Consider the following 19,739-nt stretch of genomic DNA (forward strand, 5'->3'; position numbering starts at 1 on the left):
TCCTTTCAAAGTTCTGCCTCTTGTGCAGCTAGCAGCTGTGAACACTTCAGTGCCGAAGCCTGCCTAAGGTCCCCTGACCATGGACACCACTGTGCCTAAATACACAGTCTCCAAGGACAGAGAGCTTGGTTCTCGGATCCTCAGCCTTGTGCCCAGCTGGCCCTGCAGGATTTGGAGAGCAACAGGCAGAAGCGCATTGATCCTTTAGCCTACCTAACTGCCTAGCTCCACTCTGTGTACCTGGTTGTAGTGGGAATGGCTGTGGAGACAGACTCCAGACTCAGATTGTAAACTCTTGGAGAGAACTTAGCTATCAAGACCCCAGCTCTTCAGCCTTTTTTTATGAGGCTAGCATGTGCTAAGTGTCCCACTGGGACTTAATTTCAAGGGGGTTTTGATGATAGATTATTTTATGGGTCATCTTGACAGGGTCTTAGTTTTGTTTCTTGCTGCTGTGATGAACCACCCCATAGAAGCAACTTAAAGGAGAAAGAGATTTTGTTCACAGGTCCAGGTTATAGGACATCATCGTGGGGAAGCAAAGGTGGCAGGAATGTTAAGTGGCTCATCACATCACATCCACAGCCAAGAGCAATGCATGCATGCTAGGGCATGTCTTACTCTTAGCATTCAGTCCAAAGCCTAGAACATGAAATGGTGCTGCCCACATTTATGGTGGGTCTTCTCACTTCAATAAATCCAATTAAGAAAATCCCTTGCAGTCTGCCAACTGGTCAACCTAATGTAGACAATTCTTCATCTAGACTCTCTTTCCAGGAGATTTTAGATTGTTGACAATTAAAACTAACCATCATTAAGGACCATGGCTGTTCAGATATGTGGCTTATATTTTCTATGTGTCTCTGAGATATGAACCAAGTAACAATAAGGCTGTGGCCTCTCCCATGAAGGTGGGCCTCATCTAATATGTGAAGGGCCTGAGCAAAGCAGAAAGTGGAGGAAGGCTGAATCCTCTCTGCCTCACTGAGCTGGAATGGAGGTCTACCTGCCCTCAATGCTCCTGATCCTTGGCTTTCAGGCTTACACTTGAGTCACCCTGCTGAGACTCTGTGGCATCCAGCTCTCTCTAGCTTGCAAAGAACAGATCATGGGGCTTCTAAATGCCCACAATCACATGTACCAATTCCTTATCCTAAATTATATATGACCTAGAAGAATCATGGAGAAATAAAATGGTGAGATGAGCCAAGCAGTTATTTAGTTGAGTATTGCAGGCAGAGGAAACAGTGAATACAGGTTTCTGAGGCAGAAGCATGAGTGGGAGTTTTATTACTGTCAGGAGGTATGTCTGGGGAGGAGTAAGAGGGAGAGCAATGGGTCAAGAGAAGCAAGCCAGTTTGGAGATTCTTTTCTGTTTTATACTATAAAACCTACATTCAACAAACATGAGAAGAACTCATGCCTAATGGGTAAGAAACAGACCAATTTGAAACATAAGGATGCTGAAACTGTTCAAGTGGCTAAAAGGAAGACTAGGCCCCACAAAATGAAAGAGTATATAATATAACCTGGTGGATATAGTACAAAGAACTAGCTGAAAATCTTTTCAGTGTAAAAAGTAATGTGAAATAAAAATTACAGATGGATTAAATGGTAGACTAGATATAGCTGAAGAGAGAGTTAGTAAATTGGAAAAAAAGAATGGAAGAAATCCATCAATTTGAAGACCTTCAACACTTGCCCAGGAGTTTCTACTGGGGGCATTTTTGGAGCATGTCCCACCTCCCAACTTACAGTGATTGTGTTAAACAGTCACACTTCTGAATCAGGATTAGCAGGAAGACAAATGTTGTTTATTTTGTTCTAGAAAAGCCTAGTAGCTGGTTGTAGATTCTTCCACGGACCCTGGGAGGAGGCTATTGAGGGGCTGGACCCCAGTCGTCTTTGTTACCTTCAAAAGCCAACAAGCATTTGTTGAATGTTTCTGGAAACCTGTCCAACTGTGGTAAGGTGGAGAGGCAGGACCTCACTTAGACACATACTAGAGGGGCCTCCTGAGCAGAGCCTTGCCATATCCAGTCAGGAATGAGCTTGCTGTTTTCCACATACTTCTGATCAAAATGCAACTCACTGGACTCTGATGATGAGACGGCCTGATGATGTTCTGGAAAGCTCTGTAGACTGCTGCCCTGGGGGTGGCATTCCATAGTTGCCCCACTTGGTCCTGTGAGGTGTTTCCTGGGCAGACATGAGGCTCAGTGCTCATCTGAGGTGTCCAGGAGTGGTGACTCTGGTTTGGTAATGCTTTCTTTTCCAGGAAGCCGAGTCACATGGTGACCTCTGCTGACGATGCAGCTTTCTGGTCAATGTTTCAAGCTCTTAAGTTTGTTCATTCGTTCCTCACCTTGCTGCTGTGAGACGACACAGAACTTAGGCAACCAAAGACAGAGTCACTGGACAATCTAAATTGGCCCATGTCTGAAGAAAAACTACACCATGGAGTGATTTTGCTCATAAACAATTTTTATTTTTGTTCTCAGTATGTGCCCTTAAAGGTTCCAAAATGTTGGAGTTTCTGATTTTCCAGGGACCAAAGGTAAGGGCACTGTGTGGGACACCCAACCCTGGCTCCTGGCTCTCCTCTGAGGAGCTGGTGTGCCAGCCTCAGAGAGAGGGTTGACAGTCACGCCTAGTCCAAGACGGGAAACACAGCGAACAAGGAATTAGTAACACAGACTTGGTCTGTAGAGGGCTTCAAATACACGTATTCTCTATATATAAACCTGTTATATAGGATTTCAATGTATTGGTTTCCTTGTGATCTGCACTTAAAATACAAATGATAAAGATGTTGCACACGGCTGACTCCCCTGCTCAGCCCCCCTCCCACCCCAACATAAATAACTTACAAAGATCAGATGACCCTAAGAGTTTCTGCTGTTGCAAATATTTTGTTTGTAAAATTGTTTCCCCTTCCTCCCCTGCAAACTATCTCTGAGAGCTTGGAACATAGTAGCGTGGAATGGACGAGACTGGGGCAGGAGCAGAACTGGTGAGGATATCAAGAATCCTTGCTTCTTACTGACTGGCCCCAGGCGGCATTGAGATTCCAGGGACAACAGAGGCTACACAGGAAGCAGAGAATGGGCAATGTGGCTCTGGCCTCTCCAAGGAAGAGGCTGGACCACTGAGGAGCCTTGAAGGCATGGAGGTTTTGAAGACAGAGCAGAGCTCTGGCTGTCCTGGCTCAGTATTTACAGTGTCTGGCAAACCCTGTTTCTGAAGACGTCTCTTCTGAGGGTGGCTGGGGAGGAGGAACCTAAAACCAAGCAAAGCCAGCCCTGCAGGCCAAGTCCTCTTATGTCTTACTTGGCAATTCACACACACCGTTCATGTGGGTACTGACAGCGATGGGGCTCTGCTCTGACTGTGGCTGGGAGAGCTGAGGCAAGGGGAGGCATGCCCTAGGGGGAACGCCGACCCTTCTTCAGCATTAGGTGGCACTGGATAGTCTGGATCCGGTTCTTGGCAGGCACGAACTCGGGCTGTAGCTTCAGTGTCGATTCATACCACACCAGGGCCTTCTCAAACTCTTCCTGTGAGGGACAAGGAACGCATGTGAGGAGACAGCACCACCCGACTAAACATGGCTGTGACCAGTGACAACCCACCATGACTCTGCAGTGGACTTAAGTCTGCAGGGAGCTGGGGTGTGGGAGGAGACAGTGGCCTAGCCCCAAGGCACAACCACAAAGCAATCAACAGAAAACTGGCCTGTATTGGTCTGGAGTGGCAGTGGCCCCTAACAGCCACCAACTAAGCCCTGAGATGTGCCTGGCACTGTGCTAGTGCCTTATGACATTCCTTACTTAGGCTCCCAAGCCTCTGGATTGAGGCCTGGAAAATGCTCACTGTGTATCTGCTTTGATTTTCTAGCATGCCTAGCAAGACGGAGCTGAACTTGGGCATCTCTTACCACTGTACACTATCAGGACATTTTATTTTCCCAAACATTTAAAACACTTAGAAATGACCACTGCTATACTGAGAACCAGTTCTACACAGGACGGCCTCACTGGCTTTCTCATTCAATGAGACACACTTGCTCACTCAACAGCAAACTTCACATTTACTGGGGATGAAAACAGTCTCCAGTTTTAAGAAGCAGAGAAGAAGGCTACACATTTGGCAATGCCAGCCTGGCCAGAGGCATAATGCCTCAGAAATCAGAGATGATACCAGCCTGGCCAGAGCCAACCAAGCCCTCACTCAGGGATGGTTCCAGCTTGGGCAGAGACACTAATACCTCAGAGGTCTGAGACGACACATACACAGCTTAGAGCCTAGGGTTGTGCATTCCATTATCTGTTAGGAGAGCAGCATGGGAACTGCCCCTCCCCCTACTTCAGATGGCAGCAGATGGTTTGGTCCACAAGTTATATATGCTTATGACAGGTTTGGCAGGGACCTCTGGGGTTTTGAGTTTTGAAATCAAGGCTGGGGTTGCGGAACTCAATGGGTAAACCACTTGCTTAGCATATGTAAGAACCTTGGATTTGATCCCTAACATCACTCACACGTGCACACATGTACACACACACACACACACACACACACACACACACACACTCATGAAAAAGACCTCTTTCTGACTAGATGAGGAACCTGGAGGGTGGCATTAACCATTTTTCCTTGTGAACAGTAGCTGTGAAGCTACTAGATTTCATCAGCGAGTGTTTGCTGGGCTCCTGCACATGAAAAAGAGCAGTTTTGTCCTGAGGGGCTCAGAGTCTAGAGGGAAAGACAAACACTTGACCAAGTTCAAGTGTTTTAGACTAGTGTGTTAATACCACTGTGCTAAAAAACTCATGGTGAAGAACCGTGGAGTTGTAAATGCTTAGATTATATCATGTTATTTGAGGAAACGCAACTCAGGAGGCCAGAGAGAGATGCACAATTAGGAGCACTGGCTTCTCCTCCAGAGGACCTGGGTTTGTTTCTCAGCACCCATCCGGTGGCTCACAACTGTCTGTAGCTCTAGTTCCCGAGGATCCGATGCCCTCTTCTGATCTGAGTGCACTAGTCAAGCACATGGTACATGCAAACATGCGGACAAAATAGTCATACACATAAAATACACAATCTAAATAAAACTGCAAAAAACCCAAACCCCCAAAATAACACCAACCCAACCCAGCCTCTCAAATCCCTGTGAATAAACTTTATGTTGGTGTAGCTGGTAATTTTGGAGATAAAACTTCTGGGAAACTGGAGCACAGTGTCATATTCAAGAAAAGCTTTGGAGTCAAGATGTGCCTCTGTATCAGAACTAAGCTGGCTTCCACCCTGTCTCACCATCGCCACGTAGACATTGCCCAGAGTGAAGTGGTTGACGGCAAAGTGGGGTGCGATCTCCACAGCCATGGTGGCCACTATGACAGCGTCATTCCAGAGCTTGGCATTGTGCAGGATGTTGGCCAGGCTGATGAGGGGCACATCCTGGAGAAGGAAGAGAGAGAGGGGAACTGGGCTTTACTCCTGACTTTGCCAGACACGAAGCATACAGTCCTGCTCCTGGGAGTTGACAGAGTACGACACAGAAGTGCACAGGACCAGGCTGCTGCTTGCTACTGGTCTCTACATGAAGAGCAGAATAGGAGCTTGCACCAGAAGAAAACCCACAAAACCCTGTCATTGACAAAGCCTTCCAGGAAAAGCATTAATAATAACAACAATAGCTATTAATATTCTTCTGTTGAGTTACAGGCCCATTTCTGAAACTTTGTGAGTGACTTCCATGGAGCATGCTCTCTTGTCCTGCAGATGGTGACTAGAAAGTCCACAGTCAGACAGCTGAGGACAGCCACAGTCTGAGTCGAGCAGTGACAAGTGAGCATGCTCCAGAGTGAGCTTGCATGTGCTAGACAAGCACTCTTCTACTGAGCGACAGGCTTGGCTCCATGCAAGGACTAGTGTGTCCCCTGTAGCAGCTGGCAGATGTGCTCACAGGCCAGGTCCAGGCCCCCACCTGTTGCTGTGGTGACTGGAGGGAGCTTTCCCTAACTGCTGTGTCAGTCTCCACAGCACACTCAAGACCAGTAGGTGCGCAGAGGCTCTCTGACCTGCACAGCCAACGCCTCACTGCCTGCCTGTCTGCTGTCCCCAGTGTGAAGCACAGAGGGACAGACTGGACAACCAGTGACATCAATTCCCACAGACCTTTGCCCTTTAAACACGCTGTCTGAGCATGGCTGTCACACTGTGCTGGGTTCTATGGGAGACCTGGAGGAACAATAAAAAGGAAGCCATCCCTGTCCTCACTGGGCAACTGCAGAGTGTATGTCCTTAGATCAGAGCAGTGTTCTGTGTCTGGCCCAAGGTCAGAATGTTAGTGCGAAGCACAGCTGTGCTTAGAAGCCAGTGCTGCCCTTGGTGAAGCGGCTCTCTCCTGCCAGCCTGGGCACCATCTGACAAGCAGATACAGCCGGGTCTGTACAAGGCAGGGCATCTAGATTAATTCGGAACTAGGAACATATGTTATAATCAGTGGCATTCTCAGCCACCGTAGTAACACTGGGTGCTATGGAAAGCTCTACAGTTAGCATGTTGTGCATGTAGGAGGAGACCAAGAATTTACTAATATGCACAAAGGGATAGGAAGTCAGGTACTTAGAGGCTGCCCAAACCCACAGATTCCCAGGCAGGTGGCCTGCTCAGTCAGAGCACACCTTGTATGAGGTGTGGCTCTCCAGTACCACAGGAGAGGTGTGAGGTGACAGATCGTCACCATCATCTCAGACCTTCCTTTAGGCTCCAACTCTGTGAGGTGGGGATAGCCACCGGCCACCACCTCTCCCGCCACGTTCTCAGTGTACCGCTCTCACACTGGCTGAGCATGAGGAAGTCTAACTGAAACAGCAGATGCCACTGGTCATCGGAGGGACACATATAGACACCCCTCCCACCCCTTCCCCTGCTCACTTCCCTTCATCTGGTGGGGGGAGCAGACACCCCCTCCCTCCCTCCCTCCCCCCCTCACCTTCATCTGGTGGGGGGCGTAGTGCAGGGCCTGGCGCAGACAGTCAATGGCCTTTTTCCCCTGACCTTTCACTCTCCAGTAGAGGGCAGCCATGCTGGAAAGGACCCACGATGTCTGATTCTGCAAAGCAACAGTGGGGTAAGCAGAGTCCCCTCAACCACATGCCCAGTGTCACCATGATCAAGAGGTGCTGGCGCTCAGCTAGCCGCTCAGTGTCCTCATGGATCCTCAGGGCAGTTGTACGAGCTGGGCTCTACTGATACAGTTTTCTACAGACGAGAACACTGTTCAGAGAGCCCGTGTGCCCCGTCCAAGGCCATGGAAGCACACAGCAGAGTGGCACTCGTGTCCCTGTCTTATTCTATTTAACTTCTTTGAACCAAGAAATAGACATGCTTACAAAGAGAGAAGTGACCTCCCACCCTCCTCTCTACTGTAGGAGTAAACACTACTTTTAGCTTCTCATATAGCTTTTCAGAATTTCTTTATGCTTTATATAAGCAACTACCGAATCAGAATTATACTCTCACCTTCTAAAAACAAGGCTATTTACATGAACCAGCATTTGCTTCCCTTTTAGTAAACAGTGTGCTTTGAAGATCTTTCTCCATTGGCAGAAGGAAAGCTTCCCCATCATCTTGTTAATGGCTGCAAAGTATTTCCCCGTGTGGATGTCCATCATTCACTTGACAGGACTCTTATTAATGAATACCTCTTTCTAATATTTCATCATTACAATGGGATAAAAAAGCTGTACATAGGTATGACCTTACACTTGTGTGAGCACATGTGTACATTTCCAGAGGTGGACACAGCATGCAAAGGATTTTCATCCTTTTCATTTGGGAGATACAACATGTTGCTTTTCACAGGGCTGTAGTGACATTCTGCCAGAAACACGAATGTTCCCATCTCCTAACAGCTGGGTGACAGACTGTTAGGGACTTTTATCACTGTGATAGGTGAGCACTAGTTTTTGTCTGCGCTCCCCCACTTATGAACAGTACTGACCATTGTTTCACATCTGCAGTATTTTGGATTCCTTTTTAGTCAGACTATCGGTCCTCTCAATCTGTTAACTTTTCTGAGGTCTTTGTCATGTTTCCTGCAAAAAGTACTTCATGAGTTAGGAATCCCCAGACAGGTGTCTCAGGATGAAGGCTGCCTTTGGAGTCTCAGTGCCTCTCACCGCTGCAGAATTTGGCTTAGTCATTCATCTACAATGACTTCTGGATTTCTGGCTATATTAGGAAGGCTGCCTTTACTCCAAGATGATCAAGAAATTCTACTGTGCTTTTCTCCCCAAGAAAAATTTAAATTTCATTTTCACACTGAAATCTTTGATTCATTCAAAATTTAACCTGCCATAAAATGTTCATCCAACTTATTATTTTTCCAGATGGTCACTAAATAGTTTCACCAGTATTAAAAGAACAAGTCACCTCTTCTAATGAGATGTTGCCTTTACCACACAGAATCCCATCCATGTCCCTATGCATTTGTCTCATTTACTCTCTAATTTACCGTACAATGAAATGACACTGTGAATTTACTAAAGTACATGCATCTACTTTCTACAGTTAGGCACTTGAGTGGCTTCCTGCTTTAATGTCCAATGTACAAACACACGAGCAGTGTCTGTGGTCAGGAGCAGATATCTGCCAGAAGTTCTGGGTGACAGGACAGGCAGATGGTCAAATACCCAAGAGAATTCTACATCACTTCCTACACACTTACCAACTTACAATCCCATTAATGTGGATCAAAAGGGCTCTTTCAGGGAGGCATATGATCCAGTTCTGAGTCTATCATGGGCGTAAAATGGCACTTAACTGGGATCTTAGTTTTCATTTCTTGATCATCAGTTGCTGTGGGATGTTCTATATGGCAAATGTGTTGCTCTGATTGGTCAATAAATAAAACACTAATTGGCCAGTGGCTAGGCAGGAAGTATAGGTGGGACTAACAGAGAGGGAAAAAGAAAGAACAGGAAGGCAGAAGGAGACACTGCCAGCCACCACCAGGACAAGCAGCATGTGAAGATGCCGGTAAGCCATGAGCCACGTGGCAAGGTATAGATTAATAGAAATGGATTAATTTAAGATATAAGAACAGTTAGCAAGAAGCCTGCCATGGCCATACAGTTTGTAAGCAATATAAGTCTCTGTGTTTACTTGGTTGGGTCTGAGTGGCTGTGGGACTGACAGGTGAGAGAGATTTGCCCTGACCTGTGGGCCAGGCAGGAAAACTCTAGCTACAAATGGCACCCAACATGTTGACAAGAGTTTCCACCTAAAACCTGAGAAAAGATTTTAAAACGGAGCTAAAAACAGCTTCCTAATTGTCTCTCTCAAATGAGCGGCAGCTGCCGGTTTGAGCTACTGGCGGGTTCCTAGTGTGCTCGCTCGACCTGCAGTATGGCAGGAATGAGGCCTCTGCAAGTGGCACATTAAGCTGCATGGTGGATTTAGCCTTTGCTAGTACAAAACAAAAAACGAGGTTTCTGGGCTACACGCTGCTTGGATAAAAGCATAGACCCACAATGGCTCCCAGAGCTGGCGGTAAACGTACCACCACCATGTTGGGAAGCTGAGGTGGGCGGAGCCAGCAGCCATAGCGCCATTTCAGTCTTACAAATGCTTCAGTTTAAAGCAATAGATTCACAATAAGACAGATTCAGATGTAATAGTTTACAATGTGTGTAAAATATATGTAGGCTTGAAAGAGACAAAAAAGGTGATATATACAGTTATATAAACAAATATATAGTTTTAAAAAATAAAGTCTTTAAAGAGACAATAAAATTAATATAAAAAATAAGCCACGTAAAGATGAATATTACACAGAGAATATGGATTGTGTTGTCTTTGGGATTTTTAACTGCAGAAAAACATTTGATCGTAAAAGATGTTGAGTTAAACCAATATGTATATTTTAAAGATACCTTGACTTCAAAATTTGGATGTAAGGATGTGTTGCTTTGGAAAGGAGACTCTGCTTTTGTTCCCACAGAAAGCCAGAGGCTATGGTTTGTTCCAGATTAAGATACATCAGGTTTGACCAGCCAAGACCCCCTGAAAGGTCTCCGATGACACCATGGCCCAGATGACCCAACATCCAGAATGGTTTGAAGGCAACTGGCTAAGACAATACAGCCTCATGGACTATTCCATAATCCTAAAATTTTCTTTGTATCCCCATAAGATATAGTGCCCCCCTCCAGCAGGAAGTAGTAAGAGAAGTTATGCCCAAATTCTCAAATTATATGTAATTTTACTTTGTTAAGGTTAAAACCTTCCTTTTTGAAAAAAAAAAAGGGAAGTGCTGTGGGATGTTCTGTATGGCAAATGTGTTGCTCTGATTGGTCAATAAATAAAACACCAATTGGCCAGTGGCTAGGCAGGAAGTATAGGTGGGACTAACAGAGAGGGAAAAAGAAAGAACAGGAAGGCAGAAGGAGACACTGCCAGCCACCACCAGGACAAGCAGCATGTGAAGATGCCGGTAAGCCACGAGCCACGTGGCAAGGTATAGACTTATGGAAATGGATTAATTTAAGCTATAAGAACAGTTAGCAAGAAGCCTGCCATGGCCATACAGTTTGTAAGCAATATAAGTCTCTGTGTTTACTTGGTTGGGTCCGAGTGGCTGTGGGACTGGCAGGTGAGAGAGATTTGCCCTGACTGTGGGCCAGGCAGGAAAACTCTAGCTACAATCAGTAGAACTAAGAATTGCTTCATCTTCAGCAAACATTTCTTCTTCATCATTTTTCTCCATTTTGGGGGCACTGAGCCTCATGCTGGCCAGGTCTCTACCACTGAGCTGTGCTCAGCTTTTCTGTTGGCTGGTATGTCATGATCTTGAACTTGTCATCCACATATGTTTCAACCATCTCCTACTTTTTCAGGCTTTATAGTTAGGACTGCATCTTCCTCAAACCTTCCCCACTCAGAAATCCACCTCCCACATTTCACTCTAATTTTCAAAGTAATGTTTTTGATACTTGGCCCTTAATTTACCTGGAATCAAGTATTTCTTTAAGATGTAAGGATTAAAATTGCTAACCAATAGCCAGGTCTCCCTTTAAAGGGCCCTATCTCCTCCTCAATCCTTATCTTTCCTTAGAAATTCAAAGTTCTACTTTTCTTAAAGTTTTTTAGAATAAAAAATTAAGTTAATAAATGACATGGCACACATGAGTGTCACGGCTAGAAGACTGAGGTCAGAGGACAACTTGAGAGAGCTGTTTCTTTCCCGTTTCCCTATGGGATGTGGGGATGGAACTCAGGCTGCCAGGCTTACACCCAAGCCACCTCTTCCTGCTGCGCCATCTGCCCAGCCCCGAAGTTCTGCCTCATTTCAAAGCTCTGTTGGCACTGCCACTCTGTCAGCGCCAGTGATCTGGGGCGGGCTGACAGGCCAAAGGTGTGTGTGTCTTCCAACTGCAAGCATGGTGGACCTAAATATACAAATATTTACAAACGGAAGTAGATCCCGAGAACACTGACTCTATTTAGGTCTTTTAAAATGTCTTTCAACTTCTATCACTTTCTGTTCACAGGTTCAGCTTTATTTGTTGTTACACCAAATGCTATGAACATATTTTTGCAATATTGGAAATGCAACTTGTCTTTATTTACTGACCTTACATGCAGCCACCTGATAAAAATGTTCCTAAAAATCTGACTGTAGATTTTCTGAGTACTGCATAGATAGCAATATCCTTTCTGAGAAGCTTTTATTTCTGCCCAACACACTATTAATTTCTTTTATTGATTTATTTGCTTGTTTCCAGTATACAGCATGTTCTCCATAGGCTCAAGTATTTGAATTCTTGGTCCCCAGTTGGTGGTGCTGTGTGGGGAGATGGTGCAGCCTTGCTGGAGGAAGAACGTCACTGGGGGTGGGCTCTGGGCAGAGCCTTGTCCCACTTCTCGTTTGCTCTCTCTTCCTGGGTGTGGATGGGGAAGTGATCCTGGGGCTTCCTGCTCCAGTGGCCTGCTGCCATGCCTCCCTGCCATGTTCTTTCCTGGAACTGAGGGCTCACATGAACTCTTCCTTCTGGAAGGCGTTTGACCACAGCTGCAGAAAAGTAACTAATACACGCAGGGCTGAGAAGAAGTATAAGGGTTGGCATACGTTTCCCTGAAGCCAGATAATTATTTTCATCTTTTCCCCATTAGGAATTAGCTCAGAAGTTCTGCTATGCAGACTGTGATGGTCCCTGAATGCTCATTCTGCATTAGTTCAGGGACTGAATTTCTCAAATGTACTCTACTTTTCAGAATTTTCCCTTTCAGTTTGGTCAATGAAACTGGACTTTCCTAAGGTTCTACTCCTTTTTATATTTCTTGGACAATCCACATTGGTTAATATAAATCTTAAAAATACATTGTTGGAGCCAGTCTTTAAATAGTTTGCTTATTATATTGCTATGTTAATAAGATTAAGTTTTTAACTTAAATTTTATACATAACACATTATATACATCTCCCAGTATCTAGTCTAGTTTTCAAGGTTATTTTTCACTCAAGAAAGTAACTGGATAATTGTTCTCTTTTCTCATGCTCCAGCATCTGTCTCTTGGGATTGAAGTATTTACCAAAAGTTTGGTAGAATTCCCTTACCAACTGTGTTGTATTTCTTGGTGAAAATATATTTTTTTAACTTACTGCTCAAGACTTTTTAGATTTTGTTTTTGTTCTTGAATCAGATTAGATAAATTACAACATTTTTCCTTTTTTAGGAATTTATTTAAGTTATGTATTTTCAAACTTACTGATATAAAGATGTAAGTATGTCTTTATTATCTATTTTGTATGTGTGTGTGTTTGTGTGTGTGTGTGGTGTAACTATGGCATAAATGCTTATGCAAGTATATGCATATCCACCTGTGCACTGAGGCCAGAGGTGTTCTGAAGCATTATTTTCAACATTATTCCCCTGAGATGAGTTCTCTCACAGAACCTGAAGCTAGGATGGCAGGTAATAAGCCTCAGCAATCCTGCCTCTGTCCCCACAGCACTTGGCTTATAGGTGTGCATGGCCACATCTGGCCTTTTATGTTTGTGCTGGGGATTTGAACTCAGGTCCTCAAGCTTGTGCCATAAATGCTCTTTCCAATGAGCCCCTTCCCAGCCCCAGTTGTGGCTTTTCAAAGCCTCTTTAACCAAACACAGCTGCAGTTTATTTTCTCTTTCCTCCTGATATTAGTTACTTGTAATTTTTAAAAAATAATTTTGTTACAAGTTTTTCTAATTGTTAACAACATCCAAGTTCTACAGTGTTGACTGTACTACTTTCTTTGTTTTCAATTTCATTGATCTTTGCACCCACTAACAGAATTTACAAAACTAAGATATGAACAAATTCATAATTATGGCTGGATGTTTAATATGCTTCTCAGTAATTCATGGAAGTAGATAAAAACTCATGAAGATAGAGAAAACATGAACAATACGATCAATCAATGTACGCCAACATCTCTAGTCTGCCTAATGACAGATGCTGTTTCTTTCTAGTGTATGAAATACTTACCATGGCCACCTTCTAGGCCATAAAACAATCTGAGTACATTTAAAATATTTGTTTACTATAACACAATAAACAACATGTGCATGGAGCTGGAAGATGCCCACCTATTTGGAAACCAGGTACCACCTTTTAAATGGTTCAAAGAAGAAACCAGAGGAAGCTGTAAACCAATGTCAACAATCACATGAAAGTGTGATGAATGAAATTTGCTCTAAATTTAGAGAGAATGTTTAGCTTTAGAAAAAAGGAAAAAATCCACACTACAAACTTCCAATTTAATTTTAATTAAGTAGGAGAAATTATAAGGGGCAGATGGTCATGGAAGCAGGGGTTAGGAGAGGTAGCTCAACAGTTAAAGGTGCTGGCTGCACAACCATGAGGAATGAGTTTGGATCCCAGAAGCTGTGTACATCTATAACCCTAGCTCCAAGGCAGTGGAAACAAGAGGGTCAGGTGGAGACAGGAGGGTCAGGTGGAGACAGGAGGGTCAGGTGGAGATGGCGGTGGGGGCACTGGGGCTTGTTCATCTTCAGACTAGGAAAGAAAATGTGAGCCCCAGGTTCAGGGAGGGACCCTGAAAGGAATAGGTGGAGAATGACAGAAGAGGATACCTGATGCCCTCTTTGGAGTCTGTATGCATACACAGATACGTGTCTCTGTGTATATATGTGCACACACACTTACAAAGACACACAGATAATAAGCTGATTTTTAAGAGGAAGCAGAGAAAAAAAATCCAAACAACCTCAATGCATACTAAACAGTGGCTGAGACAGATAAATGGACACACTTCTATGTAATCTGAGAAGGAAAGAGAAGACAAAGTATTCGTAATAGGATTAAGAGTGGGTAGACATTACTACAGATCCTACAGATGGTCAAATGGTGGTAAATCAATAAATCAGTCCAACTACTTACAGGAAAAGGATGAATTCTTTCACAGACACAATTACCAAAGATCACCTAAGAAGAGATCACTTGAGTAGCCCCATGTCTATTAGAAACATTGATTTATAGTTTACTCCTGTCCTGAATGAACTGTAACAATCATTTAAGGAAGAAATACTGTTTCAGAAAACTGAAGTGGGAGGCATACTTCTCAACTCAATCTACATGGTCATTATTATCCTGACTCCAAACTTAACAAAACCATTATAACAGAAGAAGTGCTGTGAGCCAAACTAAACTTCCCTCCACCTCTCCCTCCCCCTCCTCTTGAAGGGTGTCTTCCTCTCAGCCTCCAGCGTGCCCAGCCTTTGCTTCTTTGAACTGTTTGCCTCACGTGTTTTGTCAGGGCGCCAAAAAGCCTAACTCAACAGGATTTTAGTTTTGTCATTTCTTCTAAAATCCGTAACCATTATTTATAGGTTATGTCTGTATTTGTGACTTTATCATCTTACTTCTTAGCAATCTTGTGCCTTGGGATAATGCACTGGTGGCTATTACACAGCTGAGTTCCTTTGGGGAAGGACTCTGGGATGTGAACTTTTCTTAGCTCTTTATCTTTAAATGTCTTTATCCTTCCCTCACAGAAGGTCATAAAATTCTAGGGAGTCTGTGTCTTTTCAAAATTGTCATCTGGCTTTGATGGTGTTATCAAACAAGTTGTCATTTCAGTCACCATTCTTCTGTAGGTGATCTGTCCTTTCCCAATTTCCACGAAGTCAAAATCCTTCAGTTTTCCATCACTGATTCATCTCAAGCACTAAAAAGTGGCACACAGTAACTAAGCCCTCAGTAAATATCTGCTGAATGAGTAAATAAATGAATGAACAGCTGCTTTGATATTTATTAAGCTGTTCTGCCTCAAGTCCAAAGTCTAATTCTATAATCTGCACCGTGGTCCTGTGGCTGTAAGTTTGAAAATCACCTTTCTCTGTTGTGAGCAGGTTTCTTGTTATGTCCTGCAAACAAGTGTCCTTGGAGACTGAAGGGTTGGTGGGGCAAGGGAAGTTGTTCTTCCTGTTCGAAGGTAACACTACTCAGACTTATTCCAGCAACAGCGCACAGAGCTGGGAGCACTTGGCTCCCCTAGAACTGGCCTCACTGCACCTCCTCAGCAGTCAGATTGTGTTAGAAACAGGGCTCCATCCTGCAGAATGCCTCCTGTAGATCTGTAAGCTAGAAGAGGCCCCAGCGCTTGCCTCTCCACCCTTGGGCTGGGAGGACTCCCTACAGCTGTTCCCCCAGTTGACCTCACTATTTCCTTACACCCCTTTCACCTTCTACAACAACGCAATCAGTTTTCTAAATTAAGTTTGCTCTTCTGAAATACCTAGTGTCTTTTCTGTCTCCCTGACAGAAGCCTAGCTGAACAAATGCTTTTAAGGTTATCTTTATCTTTGTTGTTAGGCAGCTTTATTATACTGTATCCAGGTGTGGGTCCCTTTGTACTTATCCAGTTTGGGACACATTACATTTCCTGTCTACTGACTGGCTGATCTCCTTGTCTCTTTATTCAATGCTTTTGCCTTTAAGTCCACTGTTTTATTTGGAGGTGCAATGTCAACAGTGTGATGGTGAGGAGTGAGCAAAGTGGATAGAGAAGATGAGTGAGCATCAGCCAGCAAGCCTGAGCCTTGTGAAGAGCACAGCAGGTCCCAGTATCCAGGAACTCTCTGGGCAGAGGATCCATGTCATTTTTTACATGAAGCTGCTATGTCACTCATTAGGCTCTTCTAACCCATCCACTGGCTGTGAGACTAAACTCCTTAAATAATTGTATTTTTAGCTTAAGATGTTCCACTTACAGCTGGTGTCTACATGCAAGGCCAGCACTGGGGAGGTGAAGGCAGGAGATTCATGAGTTCAAGATCATCTTCAGCTATGCAGAGTTTGAGGCCAGCCTGGGTTACACTAGATTCTGTTTCAAAAATGTCAACCCCCCCCCAAAAAAAAAACCCCTTTCTCCTAATTAGCTTTTATTTATTCCTTTATGATTTCATTTGATTTTTCATGGTTGCTATTAAACTGTTTTTTTTGTTTACTTTATTATGTTCAAGTTTGTTTAAAAGATACTATAATGGGTGTTTAGAAAGTACACACATGGGCCAGAAAGATGGCTGAGCAGGTAGAGGTGCCGGCTGCTAAGTATGACCACTGAGTTTGGTCCCTAGAACCCACATGATAGAAGAAAAGCAATGAGCAAGTTGTCAACTAGCCCCTGCGTGTGCATACATGAGTAAATGTAATTAAAAAGTTCAAGTGCACACACACAATAAGAAAGCAATGTAATATCCCCTAGCTCACCACTAGCTTCTGAACCGATCAATCCATTTTCATCTCATCTATACCCTTGATTATGTTAAACTGAAGCAAATCCCAGTCTTTATATAATTTAACCAATAAATTTTTCAGTGTACTGCTGAGGTGAAACTCATATTAAAGCCTATGATTAATAGATAATGTCTAAAATACTGCAACTTATTCTGTAATACCATCCATTATTCAGTTGGCATATTTCCCCCAATTGGATTATGAAAGCTCTGCTTTGCTTTTACAGTTTGAATAATAATTGAAGTGAGGTCCATATACTGCCATTGGTTGACACATTCCTTATGCCTCATTGGATCTCTGGAGTCTATCTAGTTTTTTCCCACCAATTATTTCTGTGAAGAAGGGGGCTACACAACATGTAGTCACCCCTGAACTCTTGCACACTTCCCGATGATGCCATCTAATATGCTCCTCGTCCCCAACACTATTTGTCAATAGCTACTAGGGATCAGACTGGACTCAAATTTGACTTCTTAGGGAGAGTGAGGGCAGGATTCTTTTTAAATAGTGATGTGAACTTTCAACAGTCCACATACGCTGTCACTATCTAAGAAGGCAGTAACCAGTGACTGCCATCCGTCTGTGAGCACGGCAACACCCATAACACACCAGGGCTAGCATTCCTTGTGTTTTAGTTGGAATATCCTATATAGTTTCCACATCAATTATTTGTTTATATCAAAGTACATCTAATTTAGAAGGAAAAATACATGTGTGTGATTTTCTAATTATTTACATTTTTAATAAGCAAGCTGTTCTCATGTAACTTAGACAAAAATTACTGTGACAAATGTATTAGTTTAAGTACATGTGATAAGTTTCATCATCACAGTCACTAACCTTGTCACCCAAATTATCCTGTTCTTAGCCAATGGTAGCTTATTTAAGTTGGCTCTGAGCTCTTCTGACACGACATAATTTCTGTCTTTGGGTGATTCCTGGTGTTGTCAGACTTGGTGGAAGCTATTTCCAGGGACTGGAGAGATGCTCAGTGGTCAACAGCATATACTGCACTTGCAGAGGATCTGGGTTCTGTTCCCAGCACCCACAGAGCAGTTCATAGCCACCTATAACTCCAGCTGCAGAGGATCCTATGCCCTCTCTGGCCTCTATGGGTACCTACCTGCTTTCACATGGAATACAGATTCACTCAGGAATCCATACATACACACAGAATAAATAAATCTTTTTAAGAAAGTGATTTCTCCAAGGAATCCTGGTTCCTTTCAGTGTAATAGGGAGCCTGGATAGCACAGTTGAGACACTGAGGTGCTCCTCAGCACAGGCCAGGCACTGCTCCGGTCTTCAGCAGATGACGTCAGGAATGTTCCTTTTACAAATGCTACAATGTATCAGAAGCCTTACTTACATTTCAATTCAGGACAGATGTTCATTTAGCAGCCCCTTTCATTCGTATTAACAATTTTAAGACCCGAATCTGTAACAGCGTCAGAAGACGCAGAGGACAGCTCTTGACATTGACAATAACTGTTAGAAAGTGAGAACTCAAAAGCACATGTGACGGGGGAAACCAGATGACTGAGGTTAGGCCAAACCACACTGTTTGCATATGACGAAGGAAACAGTCAACACTGTGAAGGGACACACCACCGCCAAGCTGGGTTGTTGACTGACCCAGATGGCATGCCCTCTGCACCTGGGAAATGGGGCACGTGGGGGAGAACTCCCCTGTACCAGCTCACAAGGCCAAACAGGACCATGTGGCAGTCTAGCACATGCTGCACTGGCGATGGCAGCAGCCGGGTGAAAATGTGGTAGCACAGAGGGGCCTCTGCAGAGGCATCTGAGCACCATGTGTGGGAAGCTCAGCCAAGTGTTGAGGGTCTGATGATGCTTATCGATCAGAACCCAGAGTGGAGTCTAATTAATGTCATCTGCTGGCAGTTGGTGATAATTAATGACAATGCAAACTCAATAATTCCCCAAGGAGATAATTTCTAATGGGCACTTGAAGAATACTAATGAGTAATGACTATTTTAAAAGTTGAAGGCAAGAGAACACAGAGGTCTTTGCTATGCTGCCATTGGTCAACAGGAAGGAAGCACACCACACCTGTTGTTCTCACAGCCCTGTGCTTAGGTACCGGTTTCCAAGTGGGGTCCTCAGACCAGTAGTTTTACCTGGCAACACCTGAGAACACAGTAGCAACAAAAATCCCAAGCTCGACCCCAGACTTATTGACTATGGGGGAAGGCCACATGCGCCCATCATTATGTTTTAACAAGATTAGGAATCTGGTGTACCCTGAAGTCTGAGTATTATAGAAAGCCACTAACTCAGAGCTAAGGACTGTAGTCTGTGAACTTCAATGGAAGCAGTGCTGGATTAACCTTTTAGCTCTCCATCCATGAAGACCTAATAAAGGGTGCTTACAGGCAACCCAGCTTATGGTGAAAATGACCCTGGTTGGTGACCTGTATCTGAACTGGGTAACTATAATAAAAGATGAATATAATTCATGAAAACCCCCAGCCTCTGCAGGATTCTAGGTCCACAAGACTATTACAAAAGAATGGGATGCTTAAATGGAACTTGAGACCTAAGCTACGATGGACCATGTGATTTGTTCCTTTGGCCCTTGGTAGAGAAGGGAACGGGCAGAAGATGATCTGTGCAGCTCACTTGGAAGTACACACCTGCTGCTGTGTGGCAACTCACAGCAACTCACCTTCTGGTGAGGCCACGAGGCCCCCTAAGCTGTGTGAAAGAAATGCTGAACTGGACTGACTGCCTAAGCGGATCACCGTGACTGTCTCTTGCCTGCGTACTCCTACGGTCGCGAGCTGCACTTACTTCTGGGGGCGGTCTACGCACTTGTTTGGCCTTCCTCTAGTTACACCCAGGACCCATTCTGTCAGGTGCTCACTGCTGTTTCTTCCTCTAGTTACACCCAGGACCCATTCTGTC

The 19,739-nt window shown here is 44.2% G+C and overlaps 1 protein-coding gene across 2 annotated transcripts in view; it reads right to left on the minus strand.

The window, feature by feature from the left end:
- Positions 1 to 2,463: 2,463 nt before the first annotated feature.
- Ttc17 (tetratricopeptide repeat domain 17) overlaps positions 2,464 to 19,739 on the minus strand; it is a 110,750-nt gene continuing 93,474 nt past the window's right edge. For both annotated transcript variants that reach the window (XM_052725189.1, XM_052725190.1), the window contains 3 exons: positions 7,001 to 7,120; positions 5,317 to 5,460; positions 2,464 to 3,557 (listed from right to left, as the gene is read on the minus strand). In XM_052725189.1, the coding sequence (XP_052581149.1) occupies positions 3,426 to 3,557; positions 5,317 to 5,460; positions 7,001 to 7,120 (396 nt within the window). In that variant the 3' untranslated portion in view covers positions 2,464 to 3,425. The remainder of the gene's footprint in view (positions 3,558 to 5,316; positions 5,461 to 7,000; positions 7,121 to 19,739) is intronic.

Source organism: Peromyscus californicus, unplaced genomic scaffold (assembly GCF_007827085.1).
Source record: "Peromyscus californicus insignis strain IS unplaced genomic scaffold, ASM782708v3 Scaffold_7__1_contigs__length_154581171, whole genome shotgun sequence".
NCBI lineage: Eukaryota > Metazoa > Chordata > Mammalia > Rodentia > Cricetidae > Peromyscus > Peromyscus californicus.